The sequence below is a fragment of the Mchenga conophoros genome, linkage group LG11, assembly GCF_057382185.1.
Source record: "Mchenga conophoros isolate Kocher_MC1m ecotype Shallow Benthic linkage group LG11, M_conophoros_male_GT1.1, whole genome shotgun sequence".
Classification (NCBI taxonomy): domain Eukaryota; kingdom Metazoa; phylum Chordata; class Actinopteri; order Cichliformes; family Cichlidae; genus Mchenga; species Mchenga conophoros.
The window spans coordinates 36,681,281-36,699,680 of NC_140536.1; the positions used below are offsets into that span (position 1 = coordinate 36,681,281).

The following is an 18,400-nucleotide window of genomic DNA, read 5'->3' on the forward strand; positions in this document are numbered from 1 at the left end:
AGAGAGTGAAGTAAATATCAAAACCGCCAGCTGTCTCTTCAGTGATTATTCTAAAACATATAAATATTAATGAAGACATCTTTTTTTAATGAATATTTGATATTTCTACTACAGTTTCTCTGGAAATTAAATAAAAATAAATCTTTAAATTGTCCAACAGATATTTTACAGTAACTTAATACATTGTTTTGGTTTTACAGGAAAAAGAACAGGAAGCTGTCAGACAGATTCTCTTGGAAACACTGAATGAATTTAGTCAAACAGATCTAAAGAAATTCAAGCAGTTGCTGCCGTTCACGTGCTTTAAGATGAGCCTGCCACAAATGGAGAGTTACCGGTGTCAAAACAGAACAGAAGACCTTGTGAATGTGATGGTGGATAAACTTGGTCATCAGTCTGTGGAGGTGACCATGGAGGTTTTAACAGACATGAACAGACCTGATCTGATGCTGAGGCTGTCAGAGAGCAGCTCAGGTGAGACCAAAGTTTAATAAACAGATTTTCATAATTTACAATAAACTTGTTTAAACAACTTCTAATCAACAAACATTAAAAGAAACAGGAAACAACAGACGTACAAAAATAACTTTGCATAAATCAGAGCTGAATCCAACCTTTCTCTCTGTCTGTCTTGTTCTGACATCACTGGTGAGAATATTTGAATTCATCAGCTTTTGATCATCTTAGACGTCACTCAGCTGCACGTCCTGCTGAACATGTTGTTCTGATGTTGAAGCAGCACTGCACAGCATAAAGTGATCAAACAGCAAACATGTGGACAGTTAGAGGATGATTTTATATGTCAGCATAACATCATTCATTTGAATTCTTTGTGTCTCAACAAGGACGAAAAACTGAAAGAAGTTCAGAGCTTGAAGGTTGTCAGAGCCTGACGGTAATCCCTTCCATTCATCCATTTATTGCTAAAGTTTCTTTCTTTATAAACATGTGTACTTATTGACTAAAGAGACTGTCCTCTGCAGCAGGACTGCAGTGATTGGACTAAACTTGAACCTGAGGTGAACAGTACAGATGCAGACGAGGCTCCAACTTACAGGTAAATCAACTTCCTGAATGCTGCAGCACAGCAAACTGGAACTACAGGAAACAGTTCAGCTTTGGATTTATTCCCAGAGGAAATTCTTCATTTTGCATCCGATTCACACGACTACTCTGTGTTTCCATTCACTCTGTTGTTCCTTCATGAGTGTGTATTTAATTCCTGTTTCAGCCTTCAGTCTGCAGCAGGACACTTTGAATGCAGAGTGTCGGGCTTGCGCTGGGTCTGTAAGGGAAAGACCAGCTTTCAGTACCAGTTTAGATCTTGGGAGGGACACATGGAGAGGATGGAGAGCAGACAATACATGCCTGCAGGTCCTCTGATGGACGTCACAGTCACTGCTGGGAAGTTAAATGAAGTTCACCTGCCACACTGGATCTGCATCGGTAAGAGGACATGAAGGAAGACTTTCAGATGTTTGACATTTCTGACAGTGAGCGCACAAACTGTTATAAACTGTTCTTCTCACCATGTTTGTGTTGTTGTGTTCTCCTGCAGATGACATCCCTGACATATTGGACACGTTTGCAGTCCTTCACATAGATGACTGTGGAGATGTTGTGGAAACAGTGTCTGAGGTCACACCAACACATGTCAAGTTAACTGAACCACATTTCTCTCTAATAGGGGCTCTGATACGTTTATTCTTTCCTTTGAAAATCAGCTGTTACACGTTGATGTACTATAAACCCAACACATCATTTCTTAAACTCCACGTCTATCCAATCCGACAGGATCCTGCTCTGGAACAGGTAACTGAAGAGATTCAATGTATTAGGATCAGTGCAGGCAAAGAAAGTCACAGTACGATTGCTTTTATATTTTATACTAGACACAAGGTGAAAAATATTATCTGGGCACACTGACCATTATTTTTAAATATGACATCATACTGACTGCAAACTCAATGATAAAAGTGTAATAAGTTAAAATGATCATTATCCTAACAGTTCGTCATGAATTTATTTTGCGATTTTAAATCCAAACGGAATCTTCAGCTGCTGATGACTGATATCATCTGATAACAGGGAATAGACAAGGAAGAATCCTCAGATGGATACAAAAGAATCAAAAAACCACACCCAGACAAGTACCTGCAAACTGAGCGTACTTTCAGCCTCAGAGCCGACATGGAAACAGCAGAAATTCAACCACAGGTACAGTTTGTAAAAAGCTCTGCTGAGGAGATCTAGCCCCTCATTGTATGTGTGGATAAACCTCTACTCAAACATTTCAGTCATGTCCGAAGCTTGTTTTTAAGAACGCTTTCTGCTGTTCTTCCATTATTATGGTAAATGGCCTGCATTTGTATAGCGCTTTACTTAGTCCCTAAGGACCCCAAAGCGCTTTACACTACATTCAGTCATTCACACACACACACACACACACACACACACACTGGCAATGGCAGCTACATTGTAGCCACAGCTGCCCTGGGGCGCACTGACAGAGGCGAGGCTGCCGGACACTGGCGCCACCGGGCCCTCTGACCACCACCAGTAGGCAAACATGGGGTTAGTATCTCGCCCAAGGATATTTGGCATGCAGTCAGGAGGCAGCCTGGGATCGAGCCACCGACCTTCTGATTAGTGGCTGACCTGCTCTGCCACCTGAGCCATTACCACGTTATCACCACAATCTTCAAACACTTTTATAACCAAAGCATGTATTTTTAACCCACTAAACCATGAAAATTGTTTAGTGGGTTAAAAGCTGCACAAAATATGTATTTTACATACATCTATCCATCCATGCTTTTTCTTCTACTTATCTGGGCCGGGTCAGAAGGGCAGCAGTGTGATGAACTTTCTGGAATATGAAATAACTGGATAGCTTCAGCAACACATCACGTACAGAGTCAGTGATGAATACAAATGTAAAAAGGACGAGCAGACAGATTGTAATTCACTCTGCACAGAAACAATATGGACGTGTTTGTTGAGCTGTTTGAAATATTGCAAACCTTTGAACATCACGTTTGAAATTACTCCGTGTGTGTGTGTGTGTGTGTGTGTGTGTTACACTTTTCCCCACAGGAGTTAACCTTCAGATATAACAGGATAAACTTCTATGAAGTGTTCATTGAGAATCCAGACAGAAAACTCAGGCTTACACTCCTGCACTCAAATAATGATGAACCAGTCTGGACATGTGATGTTCATCAAGGTTAGTTATTCTGTTAAATAATACAATGTACACAAAGTGTAATGGAAAACTTTCATCCTTTTATTTGACGACTGCAAATTGAAGAGCAACAGCAATGTGAACGTGTTGTTTCTCTGCTATTTCATAATCTTTGGTCCCCGAATGCAGCACATCAAACAACAATATCAAACATTCATATTTTGATTTTCCTTTAATTCCAGATGACTATCCCATGTCTGGTTATGTTGAAGGTAAGAAAATACACTTAAAGAGTATTCAAACTAATTCTTTGCTTTCACTCACAACATAAAATGTGTTGCTGTAGCTTTAACTCGTAGAGTTAAGTCGAATGCTGTTTAACATAATAGTTTGTACTGTGTTGGTCCTGCTAAAACATTCCTGGCATCAGTGACTGTTCAGTTTAGAAGCTCGTCTGTAATGACAAACAGACTTTTCAGACACTGAGTGAATTAAACAGATCAGCAGTGAGTCATTTAAAACTAAGAAGAGTGAGTTAAGGGCAAATGTGTCTATATTAGACAATTTGATCTGTTTCTTTGTTTGTAATGAAAATTAATTAAATTGGTGCATTTAACACACAATTAAAAAAATGTCTTTACAGCTTCAGGAGCTTCAAGGGGAGCATCTGGTGTCAGTACTTCAGGTAATGGTAACATATATCAACTCTGCTGTTTTCTTATTAAAGGATTTTGTTGCAGTTGTTGACAAGAGGACCCAAGTGTAGACACTGCACAGTAAGCAGGCGCACTCAGAGAGCACAACTCCCCCTAAGAGCAAGGGCTGTACTAAAAGTTTGATGTTTATGATGTTTTTGTCACAACATGACGACATCAGCCTGTTTTTATTAAACATATCTACCTCAGCTGGCTGTTATTAAAACATGCTGATGTCAGCATTGTTGATATGGAAATCTAGTCTAGTTTATTAACCTTTTTGTGTTAAAGAGCTCAAACGAAGAAAGTGTTGATGTTCCACAACGACTAATATGTTGCTTTAAATTTTTGAGATGATTAAATAGAAACTAAAGCTTTTTCCTATATCGTGGGACCCTGACCTGTGACCTTTGACCTTGAGATATTACATACTAAGATGGTGTATTTAATTATCTTCACCCATGTGATTGGAGCAGAATTGGCTGAAAACTTTGGCTTCTATAAGCTGTCAAAACTTTATGGCATCATTGTGAACTGAAAAAATACAAAGTGTGCTGTACATCCCTTACCATGCCCTCTCATATGACCTATTACTGGATATGTTGTTTTTTTTATGTGATTATGGTTTTGACCTTGACCTTCATTGTTGGCGCCCAAGATCAAAGTTGACAATAAAGGTCCAGGTTAAAAGCTTAGTTAGCATATTGTTGTGAATTTTGACAATCCATAAAAAAAAAACACAAGGAGGGAAAACAAGGCAGGAGAACAAACACATAAACTGCCACAGAGAGGGCAACGACACAAGGAGTAACTACTAAATAATCAAGGAACTAAACAGGGTAGAAACTAAAAACAGGATAACTAGGCACCATAGGACAGCGGTCCCCAACCCCCGGGCCTCGGACCGGTACCGGTCCGTGAGTCGTTTGGTACCGGGCCGCGAGAGTTGAGGCTCAGGTGTGAAATGTCTGGTTTTCAGGGTTTTTGTCGGTTTTCAGCGTTATTTTGTTATCGTTTTTATCGTTAACTCTGTTTTCCTGGGTCTTTTCACGTGTGTTATGAATAAAATCTTTTTTTTGGTACCGGTACTAGTTTTATTTTGTTGTATTTATCCGCGACACCTTAAAGGCCGGTCCGTGAAAATATTGTCGGGCATAAACCGGTCCGTGGCGCAAAAAAGGTTGGAGACCGCTGCCATAGAACACTAAGTGAACTTGAACACAAACCATAATACAAAATGACAAAAACACAGGAAAACTCAAAATGCTGGGTCAAATGACCCAGGATCGTGACAGCTGATGCTGTTAGGTATCAGCTTGTGATAAGAAACAAAATGGCACCATTTATTACAGAAAGGTTTTAGAAAAGAGCTCCATAGAACAGAAGTATGGTTTACTTGGAGAGGAAAGGATGCTGGTTTGATTCCAGTCAGAGGCACAAATCCCCCTTTGTGTTATGTCAGGAAGGGTATCGGCTGTAAAACTGCCAAATCAAACATCTGCAGTGAGCCGTATGGCAGGGCGCAGTTGAACGTAGCTTATTCCAGATTTCAAAACATATTTTTCAACATTATTCTGAAATTGCATTGAAATGGTCTGAAACCAAATCTCAGACATGACGGCTACACCTGTTTAATCAGATGACACAGCTCATTATTAAACTCTGATGCATCAAACAATGACATCAAGCGTCCATATTCCAATTTTCCTTACATTAAACGTGTCATCCAGTTTCTGGCCACGTTGCAGGTTAGAGAATTACATATATATAATAAGTATTTATGTTGTGTTAGAGCTGAGATGACCCCTTATACAGGAGATACTGGACTGGTTTAAAGGTTTGGGGTCTGTTTTACTGTAGAGTATTACCCTAGTAGTAATCACCAGAAATTAAGCTGCTGGTGGGGAGACTCGCCTCCCTGTAACTGCCTTTGTTTGTATCTCTTTCTTGGCTCTTGACGGAGGCAGTCGCACTTTCTCTTTTTATCATTCACCATCCTCTGGTGAATAATAATCGAACAGGACCGCCTACCATGTGTTTCTCTTCAGGTTTAAATCGTTTGGATGTTTGGAGGCTCGCAGTGACGAAATAACTCGACTAAAATGCGTTAAAGCAAAAGTAACGAGCCGGTTTAGAAAATGTAAGAAGTAGAAAGTACAGATATTTGTTTATAAAGGCAGGGAGTAAAAGTAAAAAGTAGTGAGAAAAAGTAAGACTCGGGTAAAATACATTTGTATTTGTACTTCGTTACTTCTCACCTTTGTGCCCGAGGCCTTGAAACTGCCAAGCAGATGCACGCTCATGCAGCTCCTCATTTCCTGATAATAAAAGAGAAGACTGCAACATTAACTAGATACAATAATCTTTAAATGTCTGGATGAAAAAAGGAAAGATGTCATTTATGTTCTTTTTAAATAGTCGACCAAAAGGAACGAATGTGTTTTTAACATTTAATGAATTTTAATTATGAAATAAGTGCGAATTTTTTAAAGCATTTTGTTATGAAAGCTGAGAATAAAGTGAATAAAAACTTCAGATGATAAACAACCCTTAATTTTTTTTTAAATTATTATTTCTTTCCTTTTCTTTCTCCAGGCAAGGACTTTGTGGACAAACACAGAGTCCAGCTGACCAAGAGAGTGAGCAACATCGCACCCATTTTGGATGAGCTCCTAGACAATGAAGTTATCGACCAAGAAACTTATACCAGAATTAGAGCTCTGTCTACCACTCAGGACAAGATGAGGGAGCTCTACATTGGTCCCCTGCAAGCTGCAGCCTGCAAAAAGATCTTCTATGACATCCTTTTGAAAAATGAGAAATTTCTCGTTAAAGAGCTCAGTGAAAAGGATTAAATCTGTTGAAAAAACAGTTTTTAGACCAAATATAGATCTACCAATATCTACCAGAACATAACATGATTACATTACAAAGGTTTAGATGCCTTTTCTTTGTGGGGGTTTTATTTTACACTTACATTTTTGTAAAAACTGTTCTATGTGTTGCATTTGCTCCTCGGTGGCTCCTTTAATTGATCCATTTTACAGGAAAAACTATGGATATTTGAAAGTTTTATATTAAAAAATGTAAATGTTATATATGTTAAAAATGAATCAGCGATGTCATCAGCTATGTTTTTATCCAAACACGTTTCATCCCAAAACGTAACATATATGTGACAAATCGTCGCTATGTTGCTCGTTCCCAGGCGTGAGAGCGGGTTGAAATTGATAAATGTAAGGTGATGGTTAATGCTAGGGTTAGGGCCGCGAAGAGAATAAAAAGGGGAGTGCTTCAATTAAGAATCCTGAGCGTTCATAAGGACACAGAGGGGTACCTTTCTCATTACTATGAATCCTCGGGGCCGTGAAGCTGAATGAGTTTTATCCATAAATCATCCAAAGCCTCATTAATCTCTTTTTCAATGTCATCATCTTATTGTAACTTGAAACAGTGACAAAGATTTACTGTCCTTAAAAAAATAAACCAAAATTAAACTCATGTTTTTCTTGTTCATTTTGATGATTAATTAAAACGTTTTATAATTTAATCTTTGAAATAAAATCTTCATTTTTATCAAATGATTTATTCAAATAATAATGCAGTGTACATTATGGAGGGACGGGGGAGGCAGAAAATCAGAATATTCATTCAAAAATATGATGGTAAAACACTGGGAACAATTTCTGCACAAGATTTTAAATGATGTTTTGCATTTGTTGTCCAGATATGCGGACATCCCATTTTGGGTTGTCTCGACCACACTACTAAATTTTGCTCTACAAGGGCCTGATATCCACTTACGGGGACATTATACTGCCACTGTTCTATCGAAATCTAAAACGAATGTGCTCATATGTGAATATCAGGCCATTGTAGAGCAAAATTAGGTAAAAAGATAATTCTTTGTTTTCACATTCATCACGTCCCAATCAAGCGCTCGGGTCTTAGGAAGTTACAGGACTTTTTTCAAAGTGGCTAAACAAACACTTTCAACTCCTTAATCAACTTAATCTGTGAAGATTTGAGCATCAAACTTCACCCAAAGTACCTAAAAAACGAAACACTGAATGAATCACTCTGGCACAACATATGGTCTGAAATCATCTGCTTCTGGACTGCAGAGAAAACGTGAAAAAGGCGCGCGTAATGTTAAAAAAAGAGGAAGTAGGGAAAAGCCGGCTGCAGGTCACAGACTTTACCGCGGAGGAGGCGCTTCGGTGGTTCTGGAGATCCTGAAACAAATCGACAGCAGCGCAGAGGTAAGAATCTGCGATTAGTTTCATATTTTAAACCCGACACAAACCGCTGCGCTAGCTCGGTGTCAGGGTTTGAAGACTGAGTGTTAGATTATTGTATCGTACGGAGCGAAACCTAATAATGAGCAACTACTGGAAGGACCGCTGACGTATCCGCACATCTGTACAACAAATAAAGTTTAAAACGGAAGCAAAACTGTTTAAAAAAGTCTGTCTGAAGGGGGAACATTTTCTCAGCTATTCTCACAGTTGTAATCAGCACATTGGTTACTAGGGCAGCGTGCTGTTTTTATTAGCAATGTTTTATTAGCAATAGATCGAATAAAATAAAGAAAAGATAAGATAACCTAATCCTGAAATGAGCTTATCTATGTATGTCCAGTGGAGCCAAATATTAATAACCTAAAGAAGAGCCATGATTTAGTTGGTTTTAATGTTTTCTGGTGCATCAGCCCATCGTTTATTGTTTCCAACCAACTGGAAACAAATAAGGTGCAGTTTTAAATCTGAGCAGCCCTTCATCCTGTGGACAGAAGGAAGTTGTTTATATTCTATCAGTGTAAAACATCATCATCATCAGTATTAATCAATAGTTTTTCCCCTCTGCTTGTTCCAGCTGCAGCATCTGGTGGATGTACAATGGCAGACGGTAGGTGCAGCATGAAGTCCTCTCCCTGTAACTGATCCTGACTCAAACTATAACTTAGCCTGAGGTCAAGAGTAATGAAAAAAAAAAAAAAAAAAAAAAAAAAAAAAAAGATGTGTGCACTGTGAGGCACAGAAATGAAAACAAGTTGTAGCGAGTTCCACAGTCGCTAGAGGCCGGGGATGAAGCCTGCCTATTTGCCTGACGCGCTGTCAACTTTACGCAATAATGCGAGAGGTGGAATTGTTTGCTTGTTTATTAAAGTGCTTTGAGAGTTTACAGAGTAATGTCATCGGCTCCTGATTCAGACTCTTACAACGTCACAGACTCTAATATAACGAAGCGAAACATGTTGTGCAGCGGTCAACAAAAACTACGGCTACCCAGCCCTCCTCTCTGTCAAAATCAAAACCAGTGAATGACAGACTGACAACGCCCATCTATGTCACCGCTAGCACCCACGTGACTCCCATAACAACCAAACAAATAAAAACCCAGTGATCATCAAAATTCAATACATTCAATTATGGCTGCTACACAAGTCTTTGAGACTTTGGTGACGTGTGCTTTGTGGTGTTCCTGCAGTCTAAAAAGTAGTATCATTTTAGCCAGCTCCTGATTTTAAAGATTATGCTCTCAGCTGTTTGGTCTCCAAAATCAATGAAATGCAGCCAGATGCTGCTCCTTTTCCATTTTTGCTTGTTTCTTCACTTTTCTGTGGTGCTCTGAGTACCTGGTCCGTAACACTGTTCGCCATCTTCCTTTATTCACATAACTGTCTGATCCTTATCTGTCCCTGCATGCCATTGGTCACACGGTGTGCCCATCAAAGCTGCTGGTTGCATGGATTCTCAGCAGGGCTGAGTGGTTGAGGCTGAAGAGTCGGCTTTTGTCATTTGCTACAAAGAATGAGCTCTTTGTGTCGGCTCGTTTGTGAATGACACATCACTAAACCCTAAGTTCGGCTGTGGTGCTGCAGCATGAGGACAGAAATCACTTAAAAATAAATCATAATAATTTCTCTTGTGAGCACAGGTGGCTTCTGTGTAAAGGTTATGATCAGCTGACCGACGCTGCTACTATTTGTGGATTTAGCCAACTGAACTCAGCAGGCTTATAAGCAGATGTTCCATGAGCTGTGATGGCTGATTTCCAATTCAATCAGTTCAATTTTATTTATATGGTACTGAATCAACGATTGCCTCAGTGTTCTTTAGTGTGAAGAATGAAGCTGCTGTTAAGGTGGAATTCAGTATCATTACCTTAAATTTAATTTGGTGTTTGCTGCCCTTGATGTAACCTTGACCATGAGCACCACAGTCTGTTCTGCACAACCCAAAAACAACAACTAAAGCAACCATTCCCAAAGTCAGGAGTGCTGCTGCTAAAAACCCAGGACAGGTCTGGGCTGAGACAAAAATCTGTGGGGGCTCATCATGATGGGTCTGTCTGTCTAAAAAACCTGGACCCCCCATGGCTGACAACCAAGATCACGTGAAGTACCCTCTGAAAGTCGGCTAAAAGATGTGAATGAAGCATCCAGCAGCGAGTGAAACCAGCTCACTAGATTCTCTGTAATAAAAGAGGAAACTGCAACATTAACTTGACTCTTGGAAATTCAGGAAACACAATAATGTTTCAATGTCTGGATGAAAAAAGTGAAAGACATCATTTATGTTCTATTTTTAACATTTAATTAATTTTAATTATGAAATAAGTGATTTTTTTAAAGCATTTTGTTATGAAAGCTGAGAATAAAGTGAATAAAATTTTCACATGATAAACAACTGTAAACTTTTATTGTATTTCTTTCCTTTTTTCTCCAGGAAAGCATTTTGTGGACAAACACAGAGTCCAGCTGATCCAGAGAGTGAGCAACATCGCACCCATTTTGGATGAGCTCCAAGACAAGGGAGTTATCGACCAAGAACAATATGACAAAATTAGAGCTCTGCCTACCTCTCAGGACAGGATGAGGGAGCTCTACAGTGGTCCCCTGAAAGCCAGTGCAGCCTGCAAAGACATCTTCTATGAAAGCCTTTTGGCCTTTTGTTTCTGATGTAAACATAAGAAATATCAGACTCTTTGTTTTATGCTTTAATATCATAGTGGGCGGATTTAAAACACTGGTTATAATTTGGACCTGGTGACATCATACAGGCTACGAACGTTTACTCTGTTGTTAATAATTATTCCAGAATAAATGCACTTAAAAAAATAAACTTTAACTTTTTATTTTATTTATTTTATATTTTGCTCTCCATAAAAATATATCCTGTCAAAATTATGCAAATTAGAAATATGAACATGCTGCCAAAAAACCCAGAAAAAATAAATGAAAGCAAACACAAGGTTGGAGCCGCATGTAGACGAGCAAAGTGCGCCGACTTTGTTCAACATTACTCGGCAACAGGGAAAGTGAGGCAGGTTGCACTGGTGCATTTGTGACAGCTTCACTTGAAATGCCTCCACCGCATCATACATGCCATGAACTGACAGGTTTCCTTGCTGAGCTCAAACTCTGTTGAGAACTTTTCCCCAACTCAGCCAGCGGACCTCTGTATGATGAGGAATGTTGGCAAACTCTGAATCTATTTCCCACATAAAAGACTGAAATTGACGCTGATTTAAACCTTTAGCTCAGATCAAATTTACGGTCTGTGTTACGGTGATCATTACATGCTCCATTTTTAGGACTTTACCACACAGCCTTTCCTGGTGAGTGATGCAGTGATGTGCTGTTAACTCACCGTACAGTTCTCCTGCATCTTTACTAGATCCTACATCCTGCACAACACCAGCGCTCCATCTGTTGTCCCAGGGCAGTTTCATGTCGGTTACACTTTGAAATACCTTTTCAAAAATGTCTTTTCCTGTCGTTGTCCCGTGCATTGATTTAATGTTCAATATTTACACTCTACGGATGAAGATGGTCAGCTGTGCAATGTCCATCATGTCTGTACTTTCATCCACAGCAAGAGAGTATGCAATGAAGGTTTTGCTTCTTTCACACAACTGTGTTCTTAAATCAGTGGCCATCTCACCAACCCGATCAGCAATCGTATTTCTGCTCAGGCTCACATTTGCCAAGATCTGCGTTTTGTCTGGACACAAGACGTTGCACAGCTTCATCATGCAGCTCTTCAGAAACTCTCCCTCGGTAAATGGCCGGACTGATTTGGCTCCTCTGCTACAATAGAACTTGCTTTCACAACAGCTTCAGTTTGTGGCTTTGCTCTGGTGACAAACGTCTGCTGAATTGGTAAATGGCCTGTATTTGTATAGCGCTTTACTAGTCCCTGAGGACCCCATATCGCCGGGGCATGCATAACAATAATAATAAATCTATATAAAATGATCTTGCGGGCCATAAAATGTTATTCCACAACTTAGACATCCACATTACTCACACATACATATAGGGCTGTGGGGGTGGACACACTATACAGCGTCCAGCCTCACCTCTGGCGCCACCTCTGAATTTTAAATGCATGTAAACATTGAGGGTTCTCAAGAGGGGCCGTGCTGACACTCGCTGCTCTCTGGCAGGAAGCCATGCCCTGCCATGTTTTAAAAGCACTTTAGAACAGGACACAGCAACACTACACATGAGCGGGTGGAGGGAGGTTCGGGGTCTTCGTACACCTCTGGTGGGCCTGGGGCTCTGGTAACAGGTTTGAACGTAGGAGCGTTAGGATTTAAAACGCCCAAACGCCCCTGCTCTCGTTCTAAATACGAATTCATTCCATCAGATTTACCATTAACCGCACTTGAGACTCGGGACATTTCAGAAACTTTTAAAACATTCACCTCTGCTGCTGAAGCTGCTATTTCAGTTTCTAAGTCAAGCAGCTCCTTTCTTTTCTTAAGCTGTGTTTCTTGTTCTTCCAAAGCATGCTTTTCTTTCAACAACCTCTGTCGAACAAGAAGGGCAGCCATGTCAGCTTCTGCCATTATGCGTGCTGACAAGGCAGATGAAACCATTGAGCCACTGAGTGATGATTTACTTTTCCTACAACTTCTGCTTGCAACATTAGAGACGCTATCACTTGGATTAACATCATCTATCGCAGCACCTTTACCAACATTCCCGGTGTGCCTAGAAGCACCAGAACCATTTCCAGCAGGTAATACATCAGAAGACTCCACACCAGGTGGATTTAAATGTGGCAAATCAAGCTCAGACACCTGATTTTTACTCTGAGGGTTTCCCTTTGCATCACGAAGCCATTTCTTTATCTCTTCCACAAACTCAGTATTATGTGCTTTCACACTTATAAACCAAGCAGTTTGTTTCTCTTGCTCTTCTTGAGGAAGCAAAGGAAGCAAGGTTTCATGCAGACGAGTTGCCTCATTAAGCAACACAGACAAATTCTCTAACTGAGCCTGAACAGTGGAAACATTATCCTCAGATTGCTTTAACTCTTTAATAATTTTTACGACCTTTTTAATTTTCTTAATCTTAGTATGACGTTCTGTTTGCAGCCTTTCAATCTGATTCTCCAAAGCCTTAGCAGTCGATTTCGGCTGTCTTTTCTTTCCATCCACATCACCACATTGTATTAATTGGTGTGTCTCCATTTTTCTTCAAAACATTACAAAATCCAAACGCTGAACTGCACCTATGCCACACAGCCTCATCCCAACACATCAACTTGATGACATTCCCTTCAATCAACCTTGGACACACACAATTAACAGGAGCAATATCCCCCTCTATCTGCCTATTAAACCTAACTAACTCAACCTAGTCTTCTGTACATACTAGCGGTGGGTATTTATGTACCTCCATACCGTCAGCTGTGAGGAAGACAAACTGTCTTAAACACAAACTGCGGCGGTACTCCCAAGCCAATGGCTTCAGCCGCCTGATGCACAATAACTAGAAAGCAAATCAGTACAACGCCTTGTGCAGCTGTACTGCTGAAACCTAACAGGGGAATAAGACTCCTGAAAGAAATCTGTATTGTGTAGCCAAAGGCTTAATCTAAAAGCTGCGTGGACAAAGGCAACAGCAAACCATAAGACTCTCACCAATAAAACTCATCTATATATAAACAATCCAATAAAACCTATAAACTTTTCTGTTGACAATTTGTTGTGGCTCTTCCAACTATGGCCGCGGCAGGCTAAACATGAGGATACAGATGACGCGCAACAATAAAAGCATAAAATACACTTCTGTACCATTTGCTTCTTTTATTCCACATGCAGCTGTCCAATATACAAATCAGCACGTGGGATTAACTATTAAACAAATGCACAGACTGCACAAACAAAGAACTGCACTAACTACTATACCAAACTACAACTTGGCCTATGGCATCAATTAGTGCATAAATATACATAAACCATCAAGTTCCAGTTAAAATACATCAAAATCATTCAAGCTGCGGTCAACAGAAAGTTTTGCCTCATGCTCACCTTACCTTTCTGCTCATCAACATCAGGTGCTGTAAACAGGTGAGTGCAACCACATTTATCATCTACCACACCCATGAAACACGCCCCACACGCCTGTGCACCAATACAGTGAGTCCATTTAAACCAACCCACTTAGTCAAAAAGGAACAACTCATATGGCTCCTACAGACATCATTTATGTTCTATTTTTAACATTTAATTAATTTTAATTATGAAATAAGTGTGATTTTTTTAAAGCATTTTGTTATGAAAGCTGAGAATAAAGTGAATAAAATTTTCACATGATAAACAACCGTAAACTTTTATTGTCATTTCTTTCCTTTTTTCTCCAGGAAAGCATTTTGTGGATAAACACAGAGTCCAGCTGATCCAGAGAGTGAGCAACATCGCACCCATTTTGGATGAGCTCCAATACAAGGAAGTTATCGACCAAGAACAATATGACAAAATTAGAGCTCTGCCTACCTCTCAGGACAGGATGAGGGAGCTCTACAGTGGTCCCCTGAAAGCCAGTGCAGCCTGCAAAGACATCTTCTATGAAAGCCTTTTGGCAAATGAGAAATTTCTCGTTGAAGACCTTTCAAAGAAGTAAATGTGTTGGGAAAAAAACACATTTTTAGACCAAACGTACACGATCTACCTGAACATAACATGTTTACATTAAAAAGGTGGAGATGTCTTTTCTTTGTGGAAAATTGTTCTGCTATGTGGTGCCTTTGCTCCTCAGTGACTCTCCTTTAATTGATCCATTTTACATGAAACACTTTGGATATTTAAATTTTTTTATATTAAAAATGTAAATTGTATCATTTAAAGATGAACTGACGATGTCATCAGCCATGTTTTTATCCATGACTCAAACTGTCATAAATTTATTTTCAGATTTCATTATCTTCTATAAAGTAAAACATATATAGCAAACATTTATTGTCCTTAAAAATAAACCAGAATTAAACTCGAAGAATTAAAAGAATTTAATAAATTGACCTTTGAAACTGGCTAAACAAATAAAGTCACGATCCTCCTCAATCAACTTACTTTGTAATTAATCTGCAAAGCTTTGAGCATCAGACTTCACCTAAAGTACCTAAAATGAAATCAGGATCATTTACATGATGTCACTGGCCTTAATTACTGATTCATTAATGTGTGTATTAGCCTTTTGTTGCAGCTGATTTGAATTTGTTATATAGGTGACTGTATCTATATTCAAACTGTACATATTTTTAAATTTGCATTTTTTAAATGTAAAACGACCCTCAGGACTCTCCTCTGGCATCAAGTAAAATGTCAGATTTTAAATTCTAGTGTAATGAGTATTGCACTGTGCCTGTCTGCAGTAAAAAGGGTTTGAATGATGAGCCAATAATATCTACCTGAGCTTCCCAAAACACGGTTTAGAAATCAAACATAACTCTACTTTTCTCCTCCCTCTTCTTTGAACCTGTTTTCTAGTTTTTCTAGAGGCAAAGTCATTTATTGCATCATTGCAAGAAATATGATGTCCACTCGTCTCCTGTGCCACTGAAGATATCAAGTAGTTATTTATTCACTCGAGCTTGGAACTCCCTTCTGTGGATACAATGAAGTTATCATTGCTTTGGGGAATTATATTTAACACAGAGAGAGAAGCTCAATTGTTTGAATTTATTTACAATTACAGTTTTCAAAAAATTCTGACCGTAAACAGCTTTCAAAGCGTTGATATTATTTGAGAATATATATCAGGTGATGGAATTTAATTTAAAGGTTTCTATGTCCCATTGAGCTTTTTGCACTAACTAGTGACAGTATAAAGGTAACACAGTCGTAATTTTGATCTCAAATTTCTGAGAGAAATAACTGAATTTAAAACATGGCAGACCTCAGGCCAGATTTAATTGGTAGACATATATGCATGCAATATGAAATTTATTATCCCAGATAGTCTAAGGAGCAAGGGCGTAGATTTGGCATGGACGGAAGGGACATGTCCCCACCAATAATTTGATCTATTCGAGTAAAGAAAATCAAACCCGATAGAAAGAAAAGAAAAAAAAAAAAGATCTGTCAGCGTCTCATTCACCCAGCGGTGCAGAAAGGGTTAAATTACGTTCTCTACTGGAGTCCTACCTCATGTGACAAATATGGCCAATGTGATTGGCTGAGCCTTTCAGGGAGCTCTGTTTAGTTTTAGCAGCTGCAAGCCTGCGCTGCCAGGAGGAGAGGAGGATGGCAGCAAAAAGGAAGAACCTGGATATAAGAAAGTATTTTTCAAAGAAACCTGCAAGTCACTTAAAGCCAAATTAACTCATAAAATGTGTCCGTCACAATAACGTTACAGGCTGTGCTAGGCTTTGGCCCACATCAGTCTAAAATTGTATGTAACCATGAATAACGTGTTTTGGAAACTAACTGCACAACAGGCAGCACTATTAGTTCTCTCAGTCTCAGAGCAGCATTTCTAATTTTGATTGAAACTGTCAGAGAAAACGGCAGCCTCGAACAGTATTAGTTTACAGAGGCTGTTAGAATTATATGTCTAACGTTAAAATGTTGGTGACATAATAATTTCATCCTAATGGCACTGACGTATTCATAGGGTTAATTTTTGAGACAAAATGTCATGAGGAAGTCATGCTTTTGCAAATATCCACCTTGTAGTGCAGTTTGCACACATTGTTTTAAAAATGCACTCAGCCTACAAACATTACTGATCAGTCAAGATCTGCACAAAGTCACAGAAACACTGAAGCAGCTCCACATTTTATTCTTATTGTCATGTATGTCCTATTTGTCAGGTGACAGCAGAACCAACACAAAGCTCAGAGAGCAATGGTGATACAAGATCACAGGTGAAATTTGATGATGACTTGTTGGTTCATGACTGTATTTGAAGCACATGTGTGACTGCATGTATGTGGAATGTCTCACTGTTATTGATCAGGTGACAGAGGCAGCTCTGCCATGTTGTAGCTCAGACAGAGGTGGAGAGGTGAGCTCACAGGTGACTGACTGATGATTTGGTGCTGTAGATTAAATAGTATTTATTATCATGACAATTGCTTGGCTGCTGATGTAAATTGATTCATTAGTGTATTTGACAAAGAATCTGAATTGACACGTCTCACGTTTTATATGGCACGAATCAGTGTGTTATTTTATCAGGTGGCAATATGTCCTAGTGCAGTCAGAGGGGAAGAGCCAGGGCCAAACATGAGGCACATCAGGCACTTAATAATAATTTTAATCTGAGGATAGAACGCAGGTACTGAGGCTGAAAGAAGCTTCAGTGCTCTCAGAAGACTAAAAAGTTGGCTACGGTCAACAATGACTCAAATGAGATTAAACAATGCTGCTGTGTGTCCACCAGGAGAGACTGGACAGTATAGATGTAAAACCAATATGCCAGCAGTTTATCTCAGTTAACGAGAGGAGCAGGCCTGTGTTTGGCTGCTTCACACAGTGGACATTGAGTTGTGTGGGACACCAGTAGTCCATGTTGCTGTAACAGTAGTTCATGTTTAGAATAGAAAATCTCAGCTCACTGACTTGATCGGGGCAATAGTGCCTAAAATGTTGCATAATCTTGCTGAGAGATCTTTTACTTTGTGGTAATCTGAGATGAGTAGTTTTATGGACAAAAACCAGCAGGTCATTCAGTGTTCCCTTAGTGCTAATGTGTCACAGATGTTGGTGTGCTATAACTGAAGTCATGTTGTTAAGTCCTTAAAGTCATATTCTTTTATTGTCATGACTGTATTTGAAGCTATTTTTATTTTTGTATGATACCTGATTTATATGGAATATGGCTGAAGTAAACTAAAGCCTGAAATACTTAGTCAGTCATTTGTTTAATAGTAATTTAACATTATATCATTCACATATAAAACTATGAGTTGTGATTTTAAATGGTTTAAAAGCATGTAGAATAGCATATGTAGGCAAGTATACTTCTCCTTTTATCAAGAAGCAAAGACAAAAAGGGGAAAAAAAAGAAACAGGGCAGGGTTCGGTGGTTGAATCATCCGTCCCCACCAATGCCAAAACCAAATCTACGCCCTTGCCTGGTGTAATGTTTTTCAGCTAAAAAGAAACATGGCCTGACTCCTACCTAACTATATAAAGAGCAACTGAAGGTTAAATGCAGCTAATATGTCCTGTTTTAAGCCAGGCACTTACACCTCCACTCCCCTGCGTCTCAGCCACCATC

At 39.3% G+C, this 18,400-nt stretch overlaps 3 protein-coding genes and 1 long non-coding RNA gene across 6 annotated transcripts in view; 3 read left to right on the top strand and 1 right to left on the bottom strand.

Annotated features, from left to right (window-relative positions):
* LOC146564935 (uncharacterized) overlaps positions 1 to 7,387 on the top strand; it is a 38,903-nt gene extending 31,516 nt beyond the window's left edge. For 2 of the 3 annotated variants that reach the window (XM_085292756.1, XM_085292755.1), the window contains exons 14-23: positions 201 to 474; positions 846 to 895; positions 984 to 1,057; positions 1,232 to 1,446; positions 1,559 to 1,812; positions 2,089 to 2,217; positions 3,097 to 3,226; positions 3,427 to 3,456; positions 3,828 to 3,869; positions 6,475 to 7,387. In XM_085292756.1, coding sequence (XP_085148882.1) covers positions 201 to 474; positions 846 to 895; positions 984 to 1,057; positions 1,232 to 1,446; positions 1,559 to 1,812; positions 2,089 to 2,217; positions 3,097 to 3,226; positions 3,427 to 3,456; positions 3,828 to 3,869; positions 6,475 to 6,734 — 1,458 coding nt within the window. In that variant the 3' untranslated portion in view covers positions 6,735 to 7,387. The remainder of the gene's footprint in view (positions 1 to 200; positions 475 to 845; positions 896 to 983; positions 1,058 to 1,231; positions 1,447 to 1,558; positions 1,813 to 2,088; positions 2,218 to 3,096; positions 3,227 to 3,426; positions 3,457 to 3,827; positions 3,870 to 6,474) is intronic. The other variant, XM_085292757.1, reaches the window with a different exon arrangement.
* Positions 124 to 14,227, bottom strand: LOC146564936 (uncharacterized). The gene is made up of 6 exons (XR_014894465.1): positions 14,209 to 14,227; positions 6,138 to 6,197; positions 1,530 to 1,607; positions 1,369 to 1,438; positions 1,056 to 1,285; positions 124 to 741 (listed from the first exon to the last, which is right to left on the bottom strand). It is a non-coding gene; the product is annotated as an uncharacterized LOC146564936 (long non-coding RNA).
* On the top strand, positions 8,716 to 15,086 carry LOC146564937 (apoptosis-associated speck-like protein containing a CARD). Its single transcript, XM_085292766.1, has 2 exons — positions 8,716 to 8,787; positions 14,541 to 15,086. The coding sequence occupies exons 1-2, from the start codon at positions 8,778 to 8,780 to the stop codon at positions 14,798 to 14,800; spliced, it is 270 nt and encodes an 89-aa protein (XP_085148892.1). The 5' UTR covers positions 8,716 to 8,777; the 3' UTR covers positions 14,801 to 15,086.
* Positions 8,760 to 10,983, top strand: LOC146564938 (apoptosis-associated speck-like protein containing a CARD). The gene is made up of 2 exons (XM_085292767.1): positions 8,760 to 8,787; positions 10,611 to 10,983. The coding sequence occupies exons 1-2, from the start codon at positions 8,778 to 8,780 to the stop codon at positions 10,841 to 10,843; spliced, it is 243 nt and encodes an 80-aa protein (XP_085148893.1). The 5' UTR covers positions 8,760 to 8,777; the 3' UTR covers positions 10,844 to 10,983.
* Positions 15,087 to 18,400: the final 3,314 nt, after the last annotated feature.